Genomic DNA, 16,752 nt, shown 5'->3' on the forward strand with positions numbered 1-16,752 from the left:
TGGTATATTTTCTCAGTTTAAACTTATTATGTTTTCCATTTTCTCTTGTAAAATAAAATATGGGATTATGTGGATTTTACACGGCGTCACAACTTTTTTGCAGTTGGTGGTGTATATCTGTCTAGTGTTCATCTTTAAAGCAGAACTTCACAGTAATTTTTTCATCTTAACCTCTATTAAATCTGCTGCCCTTGATTTAACTTTGGATAGTAAAACATTTTTTTACTATCAGTAAATACTTTATACAGCCAACTTCCTGTTTGGTAAAAATCCTAGGCGTATGACATCATGCACAGCTCTTACTCTCCTGAGAGTTTGCCAGGAAGGGGTGAAGTCATAAGAGGGCCAATGAATGCTGCAGAGCTGGAGGTGTGCCTCCTGTGTGTGTCTCTGTAAATCCAGGAAGTGAACACAGCAGCTTCAGCTGCCCACAGTTAAAATGGTTGCAGCCAGACTCGGTTGAGGGATATTTCTGCAGCAGATTTGGCAAGTACAGAATCACAGTATATATCAAATATGCAAAGTGGCTGGAGGGAAACTTCAGAATAGCAAAAAAAAATCCTTACAGATTATGTAAGCAGGCTGCAGTTCCTCTTTAACCACTTAAGCCCCGGACCATATTGCTGCCCAAAGACCCAAGGTGTTTTTACAGTTTGGGACTGCGTCGCTTTAACAGACAATTGCACGGTCGTGCGACGTGGCTCCCAAACAAAATTGGCGTCCTTTTTTCCCCACAAATAGAGCTTTCTTTTGGTGGTATTTGATCACCTCGGCGGTTTTTATTTTTTGCACTATAAACAAAAATAGAGCGACAATTTTGAAAAAAATGCAATATTTTTTACTTTTTGCTATAATAAATATCCCCCAAAAACATATATAAAAAAAAATTTTTTTCCTCAGTTTAGGGTGATACGTATTCTTGTACCTATTTTTGGTAAAAAAAATCGCAATAAGCGTTTATCGATTGGTTTGCGCAAAATTTATAGCGTTTACAAAATAGGGGATAGTTTTATTGCATTTTTATTTTTTTTTTTATTTTTTTTACTACTAATGGCGGCGATCAGCGATTTTTTTCGTGACTGCGACATTATGGCGGACACTTCGGACAATTTTGACACATTTTGGGGATTTTTGTCATTTTCACAGCAAAAAATGCATTTAAATTGCATTCTTTATTGTGAAAATGACAGTTGCAGTTTGGGAGTTAACCACAGGTGGCGCTGTAGGATTTGGTGTACACTGTGTGTGTGTTTACAACTGTAGGGGGGTGTGGCTGTAGGAATGACGTCATCGATCGAGTCTCCCTATATAAGGGATCACTCGATCGATGCAGCGCCATAGTGAAGCACGGGGAAGCCGTGTTTACACACGGCTCTCCCCGTTCTTCAGCTCCGGGGAGCGATTGCGACGGAGCGGCTATAAACAAATAGCCGCGCCGTCGTCCCGGATCGCTCCCCGAGGGGACCCGACCGCCGCAAGTCGCGGGGGGGGGTCCCGATCGGACCCCCGACCCACGTCTAGGCAGGGACGTACAGGTACGCCAATGTGCCTGTACGTGCCATTCTGCCGACGTATATGTACATGCGGCGGTCGGGAAGGGGTTAAGGCCCCTTTCACACTCGGGCGTTTGTGGGGCATTATTTAAGCGTTTTTCAGGCAAAGCCTCATCTGCAATCCCAATGAGAAAGCCAGAGTGCTTTAAGAGACCTTTCACACTGCCAGCGCCCGAAAAACGCTGGTAAACCACCGCTAAGACCCTAACGTTTTAGGGCGTTTTTGCAGTGCCTCAGTGTGAAAGGGCAAGGTGTTTTTACAGCACTTTCAATTCATTTCAATGGAGAGGGGCGTTTTTTTCAGAGCCCAAAAGCTGCTCCAAAGATGCTGCTTGCAGGACTCGGTGTGAAAGGGTCCATTGAGATGCATGGAGAGTGTTTTATGAGTGTTTTAATATCGCTATTTTTAACACTAAAATGCTGTAAAAACGGTTCAGTGTGAAAGGTTTTATGGTTTTTGTAAAAGACGGAAACACTCAATCTCATATTTGTGTGTTGTAATACAATTGAAGTGCTGTAATAATTGTGTTTACTCCAGGAAAGTGAATGTAAAGCTTATAACCCAAGGCCGTTCTGTAAGACATACACCATGGACAAGCAGCCACTCAACACAGGAGAACAGAAAGACATGACGGAGTTCTTCACAGACCTTATAACGAAGATTGAAGAAATGTCTCCTGAGCTTGTAAGTTCCCTTTGCCTATTATCACTTGTGTTTGTTCCAGTATGATTTGTCCTTTTAACAGATTCCTTTTTCTTATTTCTCAACAGAAAAACACAGTAAAGAGTTTATTTGGAGGGGTCATTACAAATAATGTTGTGTCTTTGGTAAGATTTCTTTAAACCTTTATCAAATCTATTATAACGGGTGGTAAAATGTTTAAAATCATAAAACACAAATGTGTTGGATCTGAACTAAAGTTACCTACCTTCCATGCAGTACTTTGCAAAAGTTTCAGGCAGGTGTGTAGAAATGCTATAAGTAAGAATGCTTGATAAAAAAAAAAAGTTTTTTTTTTTTTTTTTTTTAAATATGCAAAGTGAACGTACAGAAGAAACCTTTAAATCAAATCAATATTTGGTGGAACTACCCTTTGGCTACAAACGATAATTTTATTACATTTTGTGCACTTGCAGAAAGTCAGGGATTTTGGATTGGAGTGAGCTTTATGATTAACCAATTATACCAAGCAGGTGCTAAAGATCATGTTGTTTGAAACACATTCATAAACAGAAACAGCTGTGTAGAAGCCTTAGAACTGGGTGAGGAACAGCCAAACTGCTGCTAAGATGAAGTTAAGGGAGACCATTTCATGTCACAGGTCATACATTATGGCAAGACTGAGCACAGCAACAAGAGACAAGAGGGTTGTCCTGCTTCAGCAAGGTCTCTCCCAGGCAAAGATTTCTAAGCACACTGGGGTTTCAAGATGTGCTGTTTAGGCTCTTTTCAAATAAACGCACAGAAATGGGCAACACTGAGGACCCGGAGACCCAGTGGTTGGCCAAGGTGGTTGATGGGTTTTACTTCCTCTTTATTTCACCTGCAAAGATAAAGCATAATGGGCTACTATACATCACATAGTAGCCCATTATGTGTCACTTACCTGAAACCGAAGCCGGCGATGTCCCTGCTGGCTGGAAACGTCCATCTTCAGCCCTCTTCCTTCCAGGTCCAGTGACGTCACTACCACGCATTCTTGCGGTAGCCGCCAGTCACGGCATGACCCCAGCTAGAAACGGCACAGCGTACCCATTTTAAAGTGTGCATGCACCGAATACATCGGCGCATGTGCAGAAGAAATGATCGTACGTGGGAATGGAAACGATTTACCGTATTTGCCGGTGTATAAGGCGACCGGGCGTATAAGACGACCCCCTAATTTTACAGTTTTTTAAGATTTTTTTGCCTGTACTCACCATATAACAAATAAATGGACGAGAACTGGACAGCCGCACTCCAAAATCACTTGAAAAAGTTGTCTTTTTATTTTTCAACTGCACAAACAGTCACTGCAAACCAACAAGATACAGTATGGCCGACGCGTTTCGCACTTACAGTCAGTGCTTAGCCATGACTAAGCACTGACTGTAAGTGCGAAACGCGTCGGCCATACTGTATCTTGTTGGTTTGCAGTGACTGTTTGTGCAGTTGAAAAATAAAAGGACAACTTTTTCAAGTGATTTTGGAGTGCGGCTGTCCAGTTCTCGTCCATTTATTTGCCATCATTAGCATTGCCAGTACCTTGGTGGTTCAACAACCCTTGATTGCTCACGGGGCTCACCTGGAGCGGTGAGATATTTGTCTGTTACTCACCATATAAGACGACCCCCCTTCTGAGGCTTTCAATGCTTCATATTTCTTCCTTCTAGAGCAGGGATATGCAATTAGCGGACCTCCAGATGTTGCCAAACTACAAGTCCCATGAGGCATAGCGAGACTTTAACAGCATCAAGCATGACACCCAGAGGCAGAGGCATGATGGGACTTGTAGTTTGGCAACAGCTGGAGGTCCGCTAATTGCTTATCCCTGTTCTAGAGCAATATTCTTCTTCATTCTTGCTGGAGCTGGAGCCAATCACGGCAAGCGATGTATTCTATTGATGAATACAAAGCCTGCTTGGATTGGCAGAGACTGTAACATCATCAGCCCACCCCTCTCTGACTCTCAAAGCCAATCCGAGTAGGCTACTCGGATTGGCAGAGGTTGTTATTATAATCCGAACAGGCTTTGTATTTGCATACATCGCTCACCAGGATTGGCTAAGCGGTATATACTGTATGTAGCCGAAGATGCATACAGTATTACCGCACATCCAGCAGGCATCTGAGCAGCTGACTTGGCGTATAAGACGACCCCTGCTTTTTGACCATTTTTTTTAAGTGTAAAAGGTAGTCTTATACGCCAGCAAATACAGTAGGTGATATTTTCAGCACCTACAGGTAAGCCTTAATCGGAAGATGTCCAGCAGTGCCATCAAGACGGCACCTTCGGAAACCAGTGGGACCCAGATACACCCATCTACTGTCTGAAAAAGTCTGGCCAGAAGTGGTCTTCATGGAAGAATTGCAGCCTAAAGTCATTCCTCCGACATGGAAACAAGGTTTATGTGATTCAGCTATGCATGAAAACATTAGAAACTGGGATGCAGAAAAGCATGTGGAACGCATCTGGTCTGCGTTTCCATGCTGTGAACTGGCCCTAAAACCTTTACATGCTTCTTACATGCTCAGTCATTAGAGGGACCCTCAAGTAACCAATTGCAAATACTTCCAAAATTGATTTGTTTTATGTTTATCTAAAGAAAACACTGAGTTATATGTTCCCTTTTTAAAGGAGTTCTCTGACCTAAAACTTTTAACCCCCGCTGTGCCCGGGCTGTAAAAATATACAAAATAAACTGTCACTTACCTGCCTACGATCCCCCGTTGTTCCGATATCGCCGTCCCGTTCTCCGGTCCCGGGCCCCTTCCGCTTCCTGGGGGTCGGTGACTCATAGTGCGCTCAGCCTATCAGCGGCCGCAGCAATGTCCCGTCGCGGCCGCTGATAGGCTGAGCGCACTATGAGTCACCGACACACAGGAAGCGGAAGAGACCGGGACCGGAGAACGGGACGGCGATATCGGAACAACGGGGGATCGTAGGCAGGTAAGTGACAGTTTATTTTGTATATTTTTACAGCCCGGGCACAGCGGGGGTTAAAAGTTTTAGGTCGGAGAACTCCTTTAATGAAAAATCGTTTTTTAGACCCCTTTCAGACACGCGGAATCTGTCAAGCGGATCCGCCTGCTCAGTGGGGGATCTCTCTGTTGATCCCCACTGAGCAAGCAAATGACTGGTCCGTGTCCACTCTGCTATGCAGAACAGACACATCCTGCTCTTCTCTATGGGTGGTTGGATGTAAGCGAACTACCTGTCCATTTGTATTTAACTGTAATCTGATCTGCCAGATGGATGTGGAACCGGAACTGTTTTAGGTGGACTGGATTGGATGATGCTGGCAGGTGTCCGCTGACATCCACCGCTCCATAGAAAACAATGGATGGACTTGATCTGTCCGCTGGTGTGAAAGGGTTAGTTGGTCTTCATTCGGCTTCGTCTTCTTTAAGATATCTGGAAACAATGCTTATTTGCCAAGTAATACAGTAGATTATGATTTTGGTAAATTTTAAAAAAAAAATAGCTTTTGTTACACAGATTGGCATTACTGCTTGTGCTGATACATTCACAAACTTTTCTGTTTTCCTCTAGGATTGTGAACATGTAAGTCAGACCGCTGAAGAATTCTATACTGTGAGATGTCAGGTGGCTGATATGAAAAACATATATGTGAGTATCACTTCAGTATATGCCGCCACCTCCTAATGTCGCTTCTGAATTGTGTTCTAATCTACTTTGTAACAGTGTTACCCTAATACCTATACTACATAACCATCAATAAGAGTCTTCCCTAAAAAGATAACATTTAAACCTGTAGACAGAGACATGCTAAACAGATGAAGTAAAACAAGCTGGACTGTAGCAGCAGTTATAACCAGATTCTCCAGTCGTCCATAGTCATTTTATAATGGCTCAAACTCAATACACTTTTTTTTTTTTTTTTTTTTTACTTTCAATAGATTTTTATTTTTCCAAATATAGAATACAATTACAGTATGACCAAAGGCCGTGTCTACAACATCAAAACATTCAACAAATAAGGCAAAATGTCAGCAACAAGGCCTCAACCGACTTCATATTGCCCGATTGTAGGCTGATTAAAGGAAATATACGAGCTTGCTAACAGGGGAAGGGGAGGAAAAAAAATGAATATAGTAGTCACTCGCTCAGGGGAGTCCTACCTGTCCCGGGCACCCCTAATGGGATCATTCTGTGCCCCGGCCAGGCCCCCCCCCCCCAATCCACCCCCTCCAATAAAAGCATACGTAAGAAAATTAGTGGGTTCGAATTTGACTTCAGTGCACTTCTAGCTCGTACTTACGAATTCAATTAGGCCTATAGTGTTGCCAAATAGTTTTTTTATAAAAAAACGAATATAAAACATTACCCTTAAGTCAAACAACTATCTTAAAAGGATAAGAGGTAGGAAAGAGAAAGAGAAGTGGGGGGAAGAGAAAAAGAAAGGGAAGGGAGCATGTGCCTAACTAGAGCTGGAGGATGCAGGTTGCCCAGGGTGTACCCCAGTATCTAGAGATAAACCACAGTGGGACGCCCATGGTTCCCATACAGCTTCAAATTTTTGTTTCGTGTTAGATAGGATGCTGGCCAGCTTTTCCTGCATCATGATCCACAAAATCTTGCGGTTTACCGCTTTAATGGAAACCCTGGGTTGTTTCCAAGCCCTAGCGATGGTAATTTTAGCCCCGAGGAGCATAAATCGGATCAGCTTCTGATTGGGCTTGGATATACCCGGAATCCGAGCGTTTAGGAGAGCAACAGATGCTGACCTGGGGACCGAGCATTTAGTGACTGTGTAGATGAGGTTAAAAATCTTCTTCCAGACTGGTCTAATTCGGGGGCATTCCCACCAGACATGCACCATCGAACCCAGGAGTTGGCATCCTCTAAAACAACTGGGATCTGATGATGGGTAGATGGCCGCAAGTCTGGCGGGAGTCATATACCACCTCATGAGAACTTTTAAGTTTGCTTCCATCAAGGAAGTATTTAAGATACCCTGAAATGAATCAAAGCAAGCCGCTTGCCAGGTCTCCAGGTCCCATTCAAGTTGGAGGTCGGCCTCCCATGCCATCATGTAGGAAGACTTCTCGGTCGGGCGAGTGAGGGAAGAGTAGATGACAGATATCCCTCCCCTTTGTCCCATGGCCTGCCCGCACCAGAGCTCGTAGTCTGTGAATTTGGGAGGTAGAGGTCTCTCCGTCCATAGAGTGTGTAGGAATTGTGATATCTGTCTGAATCTGAATTTTTCAGTGTCAGGGAGATCCAACTTGGTTAAACACTGGTCTAGGGTAAGAGGGCCCTTGGTTGTGAAATAGTGTCCTATGCGGTACAGGCCCTTGTCCAACCACCAACTGAAGGCCTTATTGTCCATTCCAGGTGGAAAATGTGGGTTTTGAAATATATTGGCTAGAGGTTGCGCTTTCGAAACCAGGGCTGGAAGGTGACGGATTCTATCCCAAAGGGCGTAAGATTGAGAGAGGGAGGGGGACAAAATGGGTGGTCTTCTCTTTTGGGGGCACCAAAGTAAGTAGTCTAGGGAAAGATGGGGGACAGCCTGTTTCTCTATGTGGACCCAGTCCGGTTTATCAAATTTGGAGTAAACTACTGATAGTTGAGCCAGCCTGGCGGCTAAGAAGTACTTATATAAATGCGGTAATCCCAGCCCCCCTCTTTTCCTATGGTTATATAGGGTGTTTTGGGGGATTCTGTAACCTGACTTGCCCCAGATGAATTTGAGTATTTTGCTTTGTAAAGACTGCAACTGGTCTTTTCTGATGGGGATGGGAAGGGAGCGAAATAGATATAAGATTCTAGGAAGCAAGGTCATCTTTATAGAGTTAATTCTGCCTAGCCAGGAAAGTTCATATTTGGCCCAGTTATTCATGTCTGCTGTAAGTTTTCGGTATAGGGGAGGATAATTGTTTGTGTATAGGGATTCTGTACGCGCTGTTAAGGAAATCCCTAGATATTTGATGGATGAGGGACACCATTCAAATTTGAATGACTGTTGGAGGAGGGATACTGTGGAAGGTGGGAGGGACACATTCAAGGCTTGTGATTTGGCATAATTAACCTGAAGCCCAGAGATTTTAGAGAATTCTGAAATTACCCTGTAGAGGTTTGGTAAGGAAGTAATGGGAGAGGTTAGAAATAATAGTAAATCATCGGCAAAGAGCCCACATTTATGAGTTTGATCTCCGCATGATACACCCAAAATGTCAGGGTTCTGTCGGATAGCTATTGCCAGGGTTTCAATTGCCATTGCAAAAATGATTGGGGAGAGAGGGCATCCCTGTCTGGTACCCCTAGCTATGTCTATTGGGGAAGAATAGTACCCTTGGATTCGGATTAGGGCCTTGGGGTTGGAATAGAGAGCTTGTATCACCCCCAGGAATCTCGGGCCAAAGCCCCATCGCTCTAGTAGGGGGAGGAGATATTGCCAGGACACAGAATCAAAGGCCTTCTGCAGATCAAGTGCTAGGAGAAAGCTTTGTTGTTTCGGACCTCTGTCCCAGTTGGATTGCAAGATTGAGACAATGTCTACTGCCCTTCTCACTTGATCTGGGCCTTGTCGACCTGGGATAAACCCAACTTGGTCCTTGTGAATATATTTACCAATGAAAGAGGAGATGCGGACAGCTAGAATTTTTGTAAGAATTTTTAGGTCATTATTTATCAGGGATATGGGGCGGTAATTACAAACTTCTTCTAGATTTTTCTCCGGTTTTGGAATAACCGTAATGTATGCAGTATTCAGTTGTGTACCCAAGGGGGAGCCTTGAGTCTTGAAATTAAAAAAGTTTGTCATATGTGGGACTAGGGTATCTGCAAATGTTTTATAATAGGGGACTGATAGACCATCTGGGCCTGGGGCTGAACCCTTACGGAGGCCCTTGATTACTGTCGCCACCTCCTCAACCGAAAAAGGTGCTTCCAACCTGTCTCTATGTTCTGTGTCTAAGGATGGGATGGATAGGCTGTCCAGGAAATCGTCGATCGAGTCCCTGGGAAGCTGTGGAGGAGCACCATACAGGTTAGAATAGAATGTTTGAAATGCTTCCAGAATCTTTTTTGGATTGGCCGTAGGTTCTTGACCCGCTATGCGTATCTTGGGCAAGGAATGAAACCTTGTTTTAGAGGACAATTTGGTCGCTAACATCTGACCTATCTTTTCTTTTTGGGTGTAAAACGTATTGCCACTCCAGCGGAGAGATCTCTCCGCTTTTGTTGTGAGAACTAAATTAAGTTCTAGTCTCAGCTTGTCAATATTCTCTAGTAAGGCTAAAGACGGTTTCTTTTTGTGTTGTGCCCTTAGGGTCCTGTATGACCTCTCCAATCGCACAACGTCCGCTTCGTGTTCTCTTTTGATTCGTGTGGAGATCTGAATAATTTTACCTCCAATACAAGCTTTATGGGCTGCCCATAGGGTCTCTGCGGAGATATCCTCAACATTGTTAATTGTGAAAAATTCTTGAAGAGCTTTATTGATTTCTGTTGTTGTGGTTGGATTGGAGAGAATGGACTTGTTTAGCCGCCAATGTCCACTCTTTGCCATACCGGCTATAGTGCGTATGGACATGATGACCATGGAGTGGTCAGACAGGACCGTGTCTCTGATTTGGGCCTTGATCACTGCCGGAAGGACAAATGAAGGAATTAAAATATGGTCAATCCTGGCATAGGTATTATGCGGGTGAGAGTAATGGGTGTAGTCTCTCTTTGAAGCATTAGACTCCCGCCAGACATCCGTCATCCCCCTGTCATGGAGTAATTTGGCAATTTTCAGGCTGACCCTAGTGGGTCTAGTAAGTTGGGCAGATGGAGGTTTGGATTTGTCCAAACCTTGGTCAAAAGCCACATTGGAATCCCCCCCCCCAAATGACTGTGCCTTCCATAAGGGGGGTTACAGTATCCAAGATTAGTTGGAAAAACTTGTCTTGCCCTTTGTTGGGAGAATAGTATGAGACCAGGGAGTAAAGATGACCCTCAATTTTGCCCTTAACCAATATAAACCTTCCCTCTGGGTCTTTGAAGTCAGAGAGATATTCAAAGTTACAGGATTTGGAGAGAAAGATTGCAACCCCTTTAGTTTTATTCTCAGCATTAGCCAAATAGAAAAGGGGAAAATGAGAGTGGACAAATTTGGGACTGTACGGCCCAGGAAAGTGGGTCTCTTGTATCATGAGGATGTCAAGTCCGAGTGCTTTGTAACTATCAAAGATCTTTCGCCTTTTGACGGGGGAGTCCAGGCCCTGAACATTGTGTGGCTATTTTGAGGGAGCTCTGTACGTGATCAGCCATGGGGATCCGAAAAGTCACTGTGTCTGTCTCCACCTCCACTCACCCTTAGATGTCTTCCGCTCTCCCAAACCTGCCAGCTGTCAGGATAGACATCAGGCAGCCAGATGAACACCCTTTGTTCGTAGGTAATGCAAGCTGTAAAATATTGAAAGGTTAGGCACATGTGGGAAAGGCAAGGAACAGAAAAGGAAAGAACAGAATCGAAAGAGAAAAAGAGGTGAAAGAAAGGTCTCCCAATCCAACTAAAGGAGAATAGGTAAAAAAAGCGAAAATACATTCTCGGGGGGGGGGGGGGGGGAGACGCCCCTCGAGAACTTCTACCAAGGTAGAACAAGTCAAGCTTGCTCCAGGAGGGAACAAGCGACCTCGCCCCCAGAGACCTTCTGGAGTCTGAGGGAAAGGCGGAGGTACATGGGGCCCACCCCAGCCAGGGCGCCCCTGAAAAAATGCATGAAACAATTTTCAAAAACAGTAACTGGAAGGAATCAAGCAAGTCAAGACCCAGTTCGGTCGGATCTAGGTCCGAACCGAAAGTCCCCCCGTCCTCCCCTCTGAGGGAATCGAGGAGGGAGGGACCCCAAAATCAAGGTGGGGACATCCCCCTGCAAAAAAAAAAAAAGGGGGGGGCCGATCTTTTAAGGAAGTGAAGTAACGGTGTAATAGCAAGTGTCCAAGAAATTGTTAAGCTGATCAGAGAAAGTCTAATCCTCAGGCTTAGGTCCATCCGAGATCCTCTAAAGTTCAAGGTGAATATGACCAATGTGTCAACCAAGGTCAGATGGGTCCGCCGTCTCTAGCCTTCTTGGACTTTGACCTGGTCCAAAGCAGGGATTGAGGACTGGTGGGGGTCGGTCTCTTGGAAGTATTTGGAATACTATGAGAAGTATCCATGGCGGGTTCTTGCGATATGAGCTTAAGGCGTAGAAGTAATCTTTCACCATCAGGGAAAGTGGAGAAGGAGTAATTCTTCCCTTTTTCTGAGAACTTGACCGCAAAGGGGAATGCCCATTTATATTTTATATCCTTTTGGGCCAGGACTAGAAGTAGCGGTTTCAATGACCGTCTTCGCTGCATTGTGGAGGGAGAAAGGTCTGCGTATATTTGGACGGGATGACCTTGACACAAAACATTGGGCACAGAACGTGCTAGTCTCATGACTTCATCCTTTACTGCGTAAAAGTGAGGTTTGGCGATGATGTCCCGCGGTAAGCCGTCCTTTCTGGGTGGCCCCAGGGCTCTGTGGGCTCTGTCAAGCTCTAGGCGGTTTTGAGGAATGTTAGGGATCAGACCCTGGATCACATTTTGTACCGCTGCTGGAATGTCAGTGATGGATTCAGGCAGACCTCTGATCCGGATATTATACCTCCTGGATCTGTTCTCCAATTCGTCGATCCTGGAAAGGGCCACATCCAATTGCTCCTGTACTGTTTGGATATGCTCTGAGTTCTGGTTTGTGGCTGCCACAGTTTGATCAAGCTTGTTTTCTATAGCTTCAATTCTGGTGCCCAAATTCTTAAAATCTGCTTTTAATTCTCCTGTTATCTTGGTAGCAGTTTGAGAAAGTCCCCTATCCAGAAGTTCAGCCAGTGCCTGATATAAATCAGTCACTGAGAATGCAGAGGCTGCAGTCAGGGGGCTGACAGAGAATTGAGCAGCCTGATTTCCTATGTTAGGTCCCATGAGGGGAATTGCAAAGTCCTCCATATTACAGCCTACCAGGGGTTCTGCAGAATTTATTGAGGGGGGTATATCTTGCTGATTATTCACTTGAACTAGGGGGTTAAAAAGTAGGGGAGCCGCTTCTGAAAGATTCCTTCCCTCAGGCATCTCCTCAGCTCTGCTCTTGTGAGGTGCAGCAGCAGCAGCCATCTTGGATTTCTGCAGTTTTTTGCAGTGTTTTTAAACAGCAAAATAACAGCTTTAATGTGTCCCTTTAATTAATCCAAGTATATAGAGGGGTGCCCTGGGTGTCTGGGGGTGCTGTGTGTAGCGGTGGCACGACTTCCAGACTGTTTTTGGCTTACTTACAGGCACCGCTGGACTGGGGTGGTGAGGAGCTCCCAGCTCAGGCAGCCATCCTCTGGGCTCCTCACATGCGCCTCCCAATACACTTTTTTTATGTTTCTGGGTGTGCCCAAAGGGCATACACAAGGTTCAGATTTGCTTAGCGGTTTCACTTGTGTATGCTAGTGTAGCGGCCTGCCCCTGTTGGGCGGACACTGCTTTAAATTTAGAAGGGGGTCTGAGTGTTGGTTGACTCGGACACATGCAATTTTGGCCAAATTCAGCCTCTGTTCCAGCCATGGCTGTGCTGGGAGTGACCACCATTGTTCACCTGGGGTGCTGTTACCATTTCAGGACAAGGGTGACAGCAGCAGAGTCGGGGTGTATTGGGTGTCCCCCTCGGCAGCCAATCAATGGGGGTGATTGTCCCGCTGTGCATGCTGGGGAGGGGTAGGTAATGGACAGATGCCATTGGACTGGGGTCGTCGGTCTGTCGTCCCACCACCTGGTGGCCATCCTGACCAGGGGTGCGTGCTCCTGAAATCCTGGCTTCCGGACCACGTTGGTCCAGGGTTGTGATCTGTCCAAATAGGCCCAGTACTCTGACTGGGTCTACGCTTTCAAGGTGATCCTGTGCCGTCTGTCCTGCTGGAGGAAGCCACTTGATGAAGGAAGCCAGATGAGGACCTATCCTGGAGAGGACCATGCAAAAGGCTGGTATCTTGGGAAAAGGCCTGGAAACTTCATCGAATGATGCACCATACACTGAGAGGCTTGATGGTGATCGCCTGTCAGATCTGAGTTCTACATAAGTTAATCTGGAGAGATCCGCGTGCTGAATCCTGTGCTAGGGGATTCTGGACCGAAAGTGTTTTTTCATAAAGGAAGGTCTGTGGCAGAGACTGTACATTATTCCGTGCGCCATTCTGACTGCTAGGCCAGTGAGAGGAACCTATCCGAGTGAGCAATAGCCACTCTGGCTAAAGTGGCGACGAGAACTGTTTGCTGGAAGCAGGAGTGTTTCCAAATTGAGATTATGCACCTGAACCTATCTACCTGTTTACCCTTCCACCTCTTCAACCACTTATTCTTTCCTTACCAAGTTCTCCAAATACATTTTAGAAAAAGAAGTGTAAAGTGTGGACATTGAACTTTTTCAACTTTCTTCTACTACCCTGGATGGCAAAAAAATAGAGGTAACATGCCACCCAAAATAATCAGCAGCTCCTCCGGGGTGCTACACTAGTAAAATCCAGTAATGTGGTATGAAGATTGAAAACCATATTTCTTTTTAATGTCCACGAGTGCCTCAGGTGTCCGGGACATTCTTCTCCTGATTGGCTGATACACACCAGCGGCGCTATTGGCTCCTGCTGCTGTCAATTAAACTCTGTTAGCCAGTCAGGTGAGAGAGGGGGCAGGGCTGAACCACAGTTCCATGTCTGAATGGATACACGGAGCTGCAGCTCGGTTCAGGTGCCCCCATAGCAAGCTGCTTGCTGTAGAGGCACTCAACAGGAGGGAGGGACCAGGAGCTCCATCCAGGGACCTGAGAAGTGGAAGATCCGGGCTGCTCTGTGCAAAACCACTGCACAGAGCAGGCAAGTATAATATGTTTGTTATTTTAATTACAACCGCGACTTTAACAAAACAAGGCTTTACAATCACTTTATCATATATAGAGGTTACAAATGGTTTTTCATGTAAAGTAGAAATTACATTTTGGTGAAATATGATTACACTGCACTGGTGTACACAACATGGGGAAACAGTTGTAGAAATTAAGTGTCAGATGCAGATAATAAGTGCATCTATCCTGGTTATTAAATGCATTGATTCAGGGTGCTGCACCTGCTTGTTGGTGCATTTTAAAATCTAGTATGTGCAATGAACGAGCTTTTAGAATGTTATATTTTTCTATTTTGGATAGCGGTGAGCATTTAAAACCACTGCCAGTTTTTTTTCTGCTGCTTCCTAATGTCCCCCATTAGGAACATTCAGGCTCTTGATTTGTTCTTGTGACTTTTGGCAGAGAGATTTAAAAATTAGGAAAAATCCTCCATTTATTATTGGGAAAAATACATAGAAAGGGTAGTGCTTTGGACAAAACATTGTGTGCGTTTGATTTTGGAATAAGGTGCATTATGTAAACGCTATTTGTTTTTACTTTAGGAGTCGCTAGATGAAGTCACCATCAAGGACACATTGGAAGGTGACAATATGTACACATGCTCCCAATGTGGAAAGAAGGTGCGAGCGGAGAAAAGGTCTGTGTGAAACAAGCAATTCTTTTCAGGATGTTATAACAAAAAAGCACTTGAAAATATTCAATGTGCATAGCAACAAGCACTTTAAAGTGGTTCCAAAGGCTAGACATTTTTTATACCCTAATGCATTTCATATGTTAAGGTAAAAAAATGTCCCAGTAATGGTATCGCTCCCATACCCCCCCATAAATAATGCATTAAAATTTGTGTGCCGGCACTCCCATCATAGCTGGGACTGTCTTGGTCTTAGAAAAAAAAAAAAACTCCTATAGGATTCTGCTCCATACTGTGGATTAACAACATTTATTGGGGACAAATAGGAGGGAGAGGAAGGCACAGACGCAAGTATTTAAGATATTTTACCAAACTCCATTTTTGATTATACAGTCCAATGAATACTGCCAAAATGTTTTCCTTTCATTTTTTAAATAGTTCATTTATTACCCATTTATTATAAATTATCAAGGGCCACCGTTGTGGAGGAGAGCCGTCAAGATTCTAAGCCCTAAGACCTACTGCCTGTATTTCATGGGTCTTCAAACTACGGCCATCCAGTTGTTCAGGAACTACAATTCCCATCATACCTAGTCATGTCTGTGAATGTCAGTGTGTTACAATGCCTCATGGGATGTGAAGTTCTACAACAGCTGGAGGGCCGTAGTCTGAGGATCCCTGCTGTTGTATTTAGTTTAAAAAAAAATTGAGTTTTTTTTAAGTGATACTAAGAGCCGGTTCACACTACCGCGACCTGGGGGGCGACTTGTGTTGCCCCAAGTCAAGCGACGTGACAAATTACATGGAAGTGAATGAGAGCCGTCTAAATGCACACTACTGATGTCGCTCCTTCAGAAAAGGTTCTTGTACTACTTCTAGGCGACTTGTACCCATTGATTTCAATGGAAGTCGCCTCCAAGTCGGATCCCCTGTCTTAACTGAAGCAACTCTTCAGGAAGTGAAAATAGTTTTCTAAGGCAAACCCCTCCCTCCCACAGAGCAGATTATGTGATTGGCCACTGGCAAAGTCGCCTGTCCTGGAGGCGACCTGAAGTTGCGTTGTAAGTCGCTCCAAGTGGCGCTCAAGTCGTCTCCAAGTTGCCTTGTAAAGTCACGCTGGAAGTCGTGTTGCCCCAGTGTGAACCGGCACTCAAGGTTACATTTTTTTAAAATAACAAACATATACTTACCTCCACTGTGTAGCTTGTTTTGCACAGTGGCCCTGAACGCTGTTTTCTTTGGTCCCTTGGCGGCTCTCTCGGCTCCTCCCCGCTTCAGATAACCCCCTCTGGAAAGCGCTCTCCCAAGGTGGTTACCTTGCAGAAACGCTCCCATATCCTGCATTCAGCGTCCATAGCCGCCGAGTGCAGGACTCGGCCCCGGCGCCCGCGTATTTGGATTTGATTGACAGCAGCGGGAGCCAATGCTATCATTCTATCCAATGAAAAGCCGAGAACCTCAGGCAAATTGAAAAGCATGTTCTCGATGTGCGGTTTTCCAGGGCTTAGGTAAGTAAAACAGGAGGCTGGGGGGGGGGGGGGGGTTTAATAGTCAGATGTTTTGAAACACAACTCACAAGATCAAATACGAACATAAGATCGTGCAGCAGGGTGCTTCTACGATTATTATTACAATAATTCTAGAGCTGTCATTAACTTTAAACTGATGTTAAGACTTGACCTGTTTGATATCGGTTTACTTTGACACAAGTTCATCTTTTATATTTTACCAAAACAAAATTTGAAATATATTCAGATTCTGTGCACTATAATTTCAGAAATATTGTGTGTGGGGGTTTTAACTGATTTTCAGGCCTGAAATATGCATTTTGCCATTTTGTGCAAAAAAAACAAACAAACAAAAAAACAACAACCCAGATCCGACCAGTAAAAATGAATCATTTTATTTTTTTTATTTTTTCTACACCACATTTGCAATTCTTCATATCTA

General features: G+C 44.6%; 1 protein-coding gene across 1 annotated transcript in view; it reads left to right on the top strand.

The window, feature by feature from the left end:
- Positions 1 to 16,752, top strand: part of USP34 (ubiquitin specific peptidase 34) — a 199,320-nt gene that overhangs the window by 107,375 nt on the left and 75,193 nt on the right. Inside the window, exons 41-44 of the mRNA XM_040347825.1 lie at positions 2,092 to 2,238; positions 2,325 to 2,381; positions 5,807 to 5,884; positions 14,714 to 14,808. Coding sequence (XP_040203759.1) covers positions 2,092 to 2,238; positions 2,325 to 2,381; positions 5,807 to 5,884; positions 14,714 to 14,808 — 377 coding nt within the window. The remainder of the gene's footprint in view (positions 1 to 2,091; positions 2,239 to 2,324; positions 2,382 to 5,806; positions 5,885 to 14,713; positions 14,809 to 16,752) is intronic.

This window comes from Rana temporaria, chromosome 4, assembly GCF_905171775.1.
Source record: "Rana temporaria chromosome 4, aRanTem1.1, whole genome shotgun sequence".
Classification (NCBI taxonomy): Eukaryota; Metazoa; Chordata; class Amphibia; order Anura; family Ranidae; genus Rana; species Rana temporaria.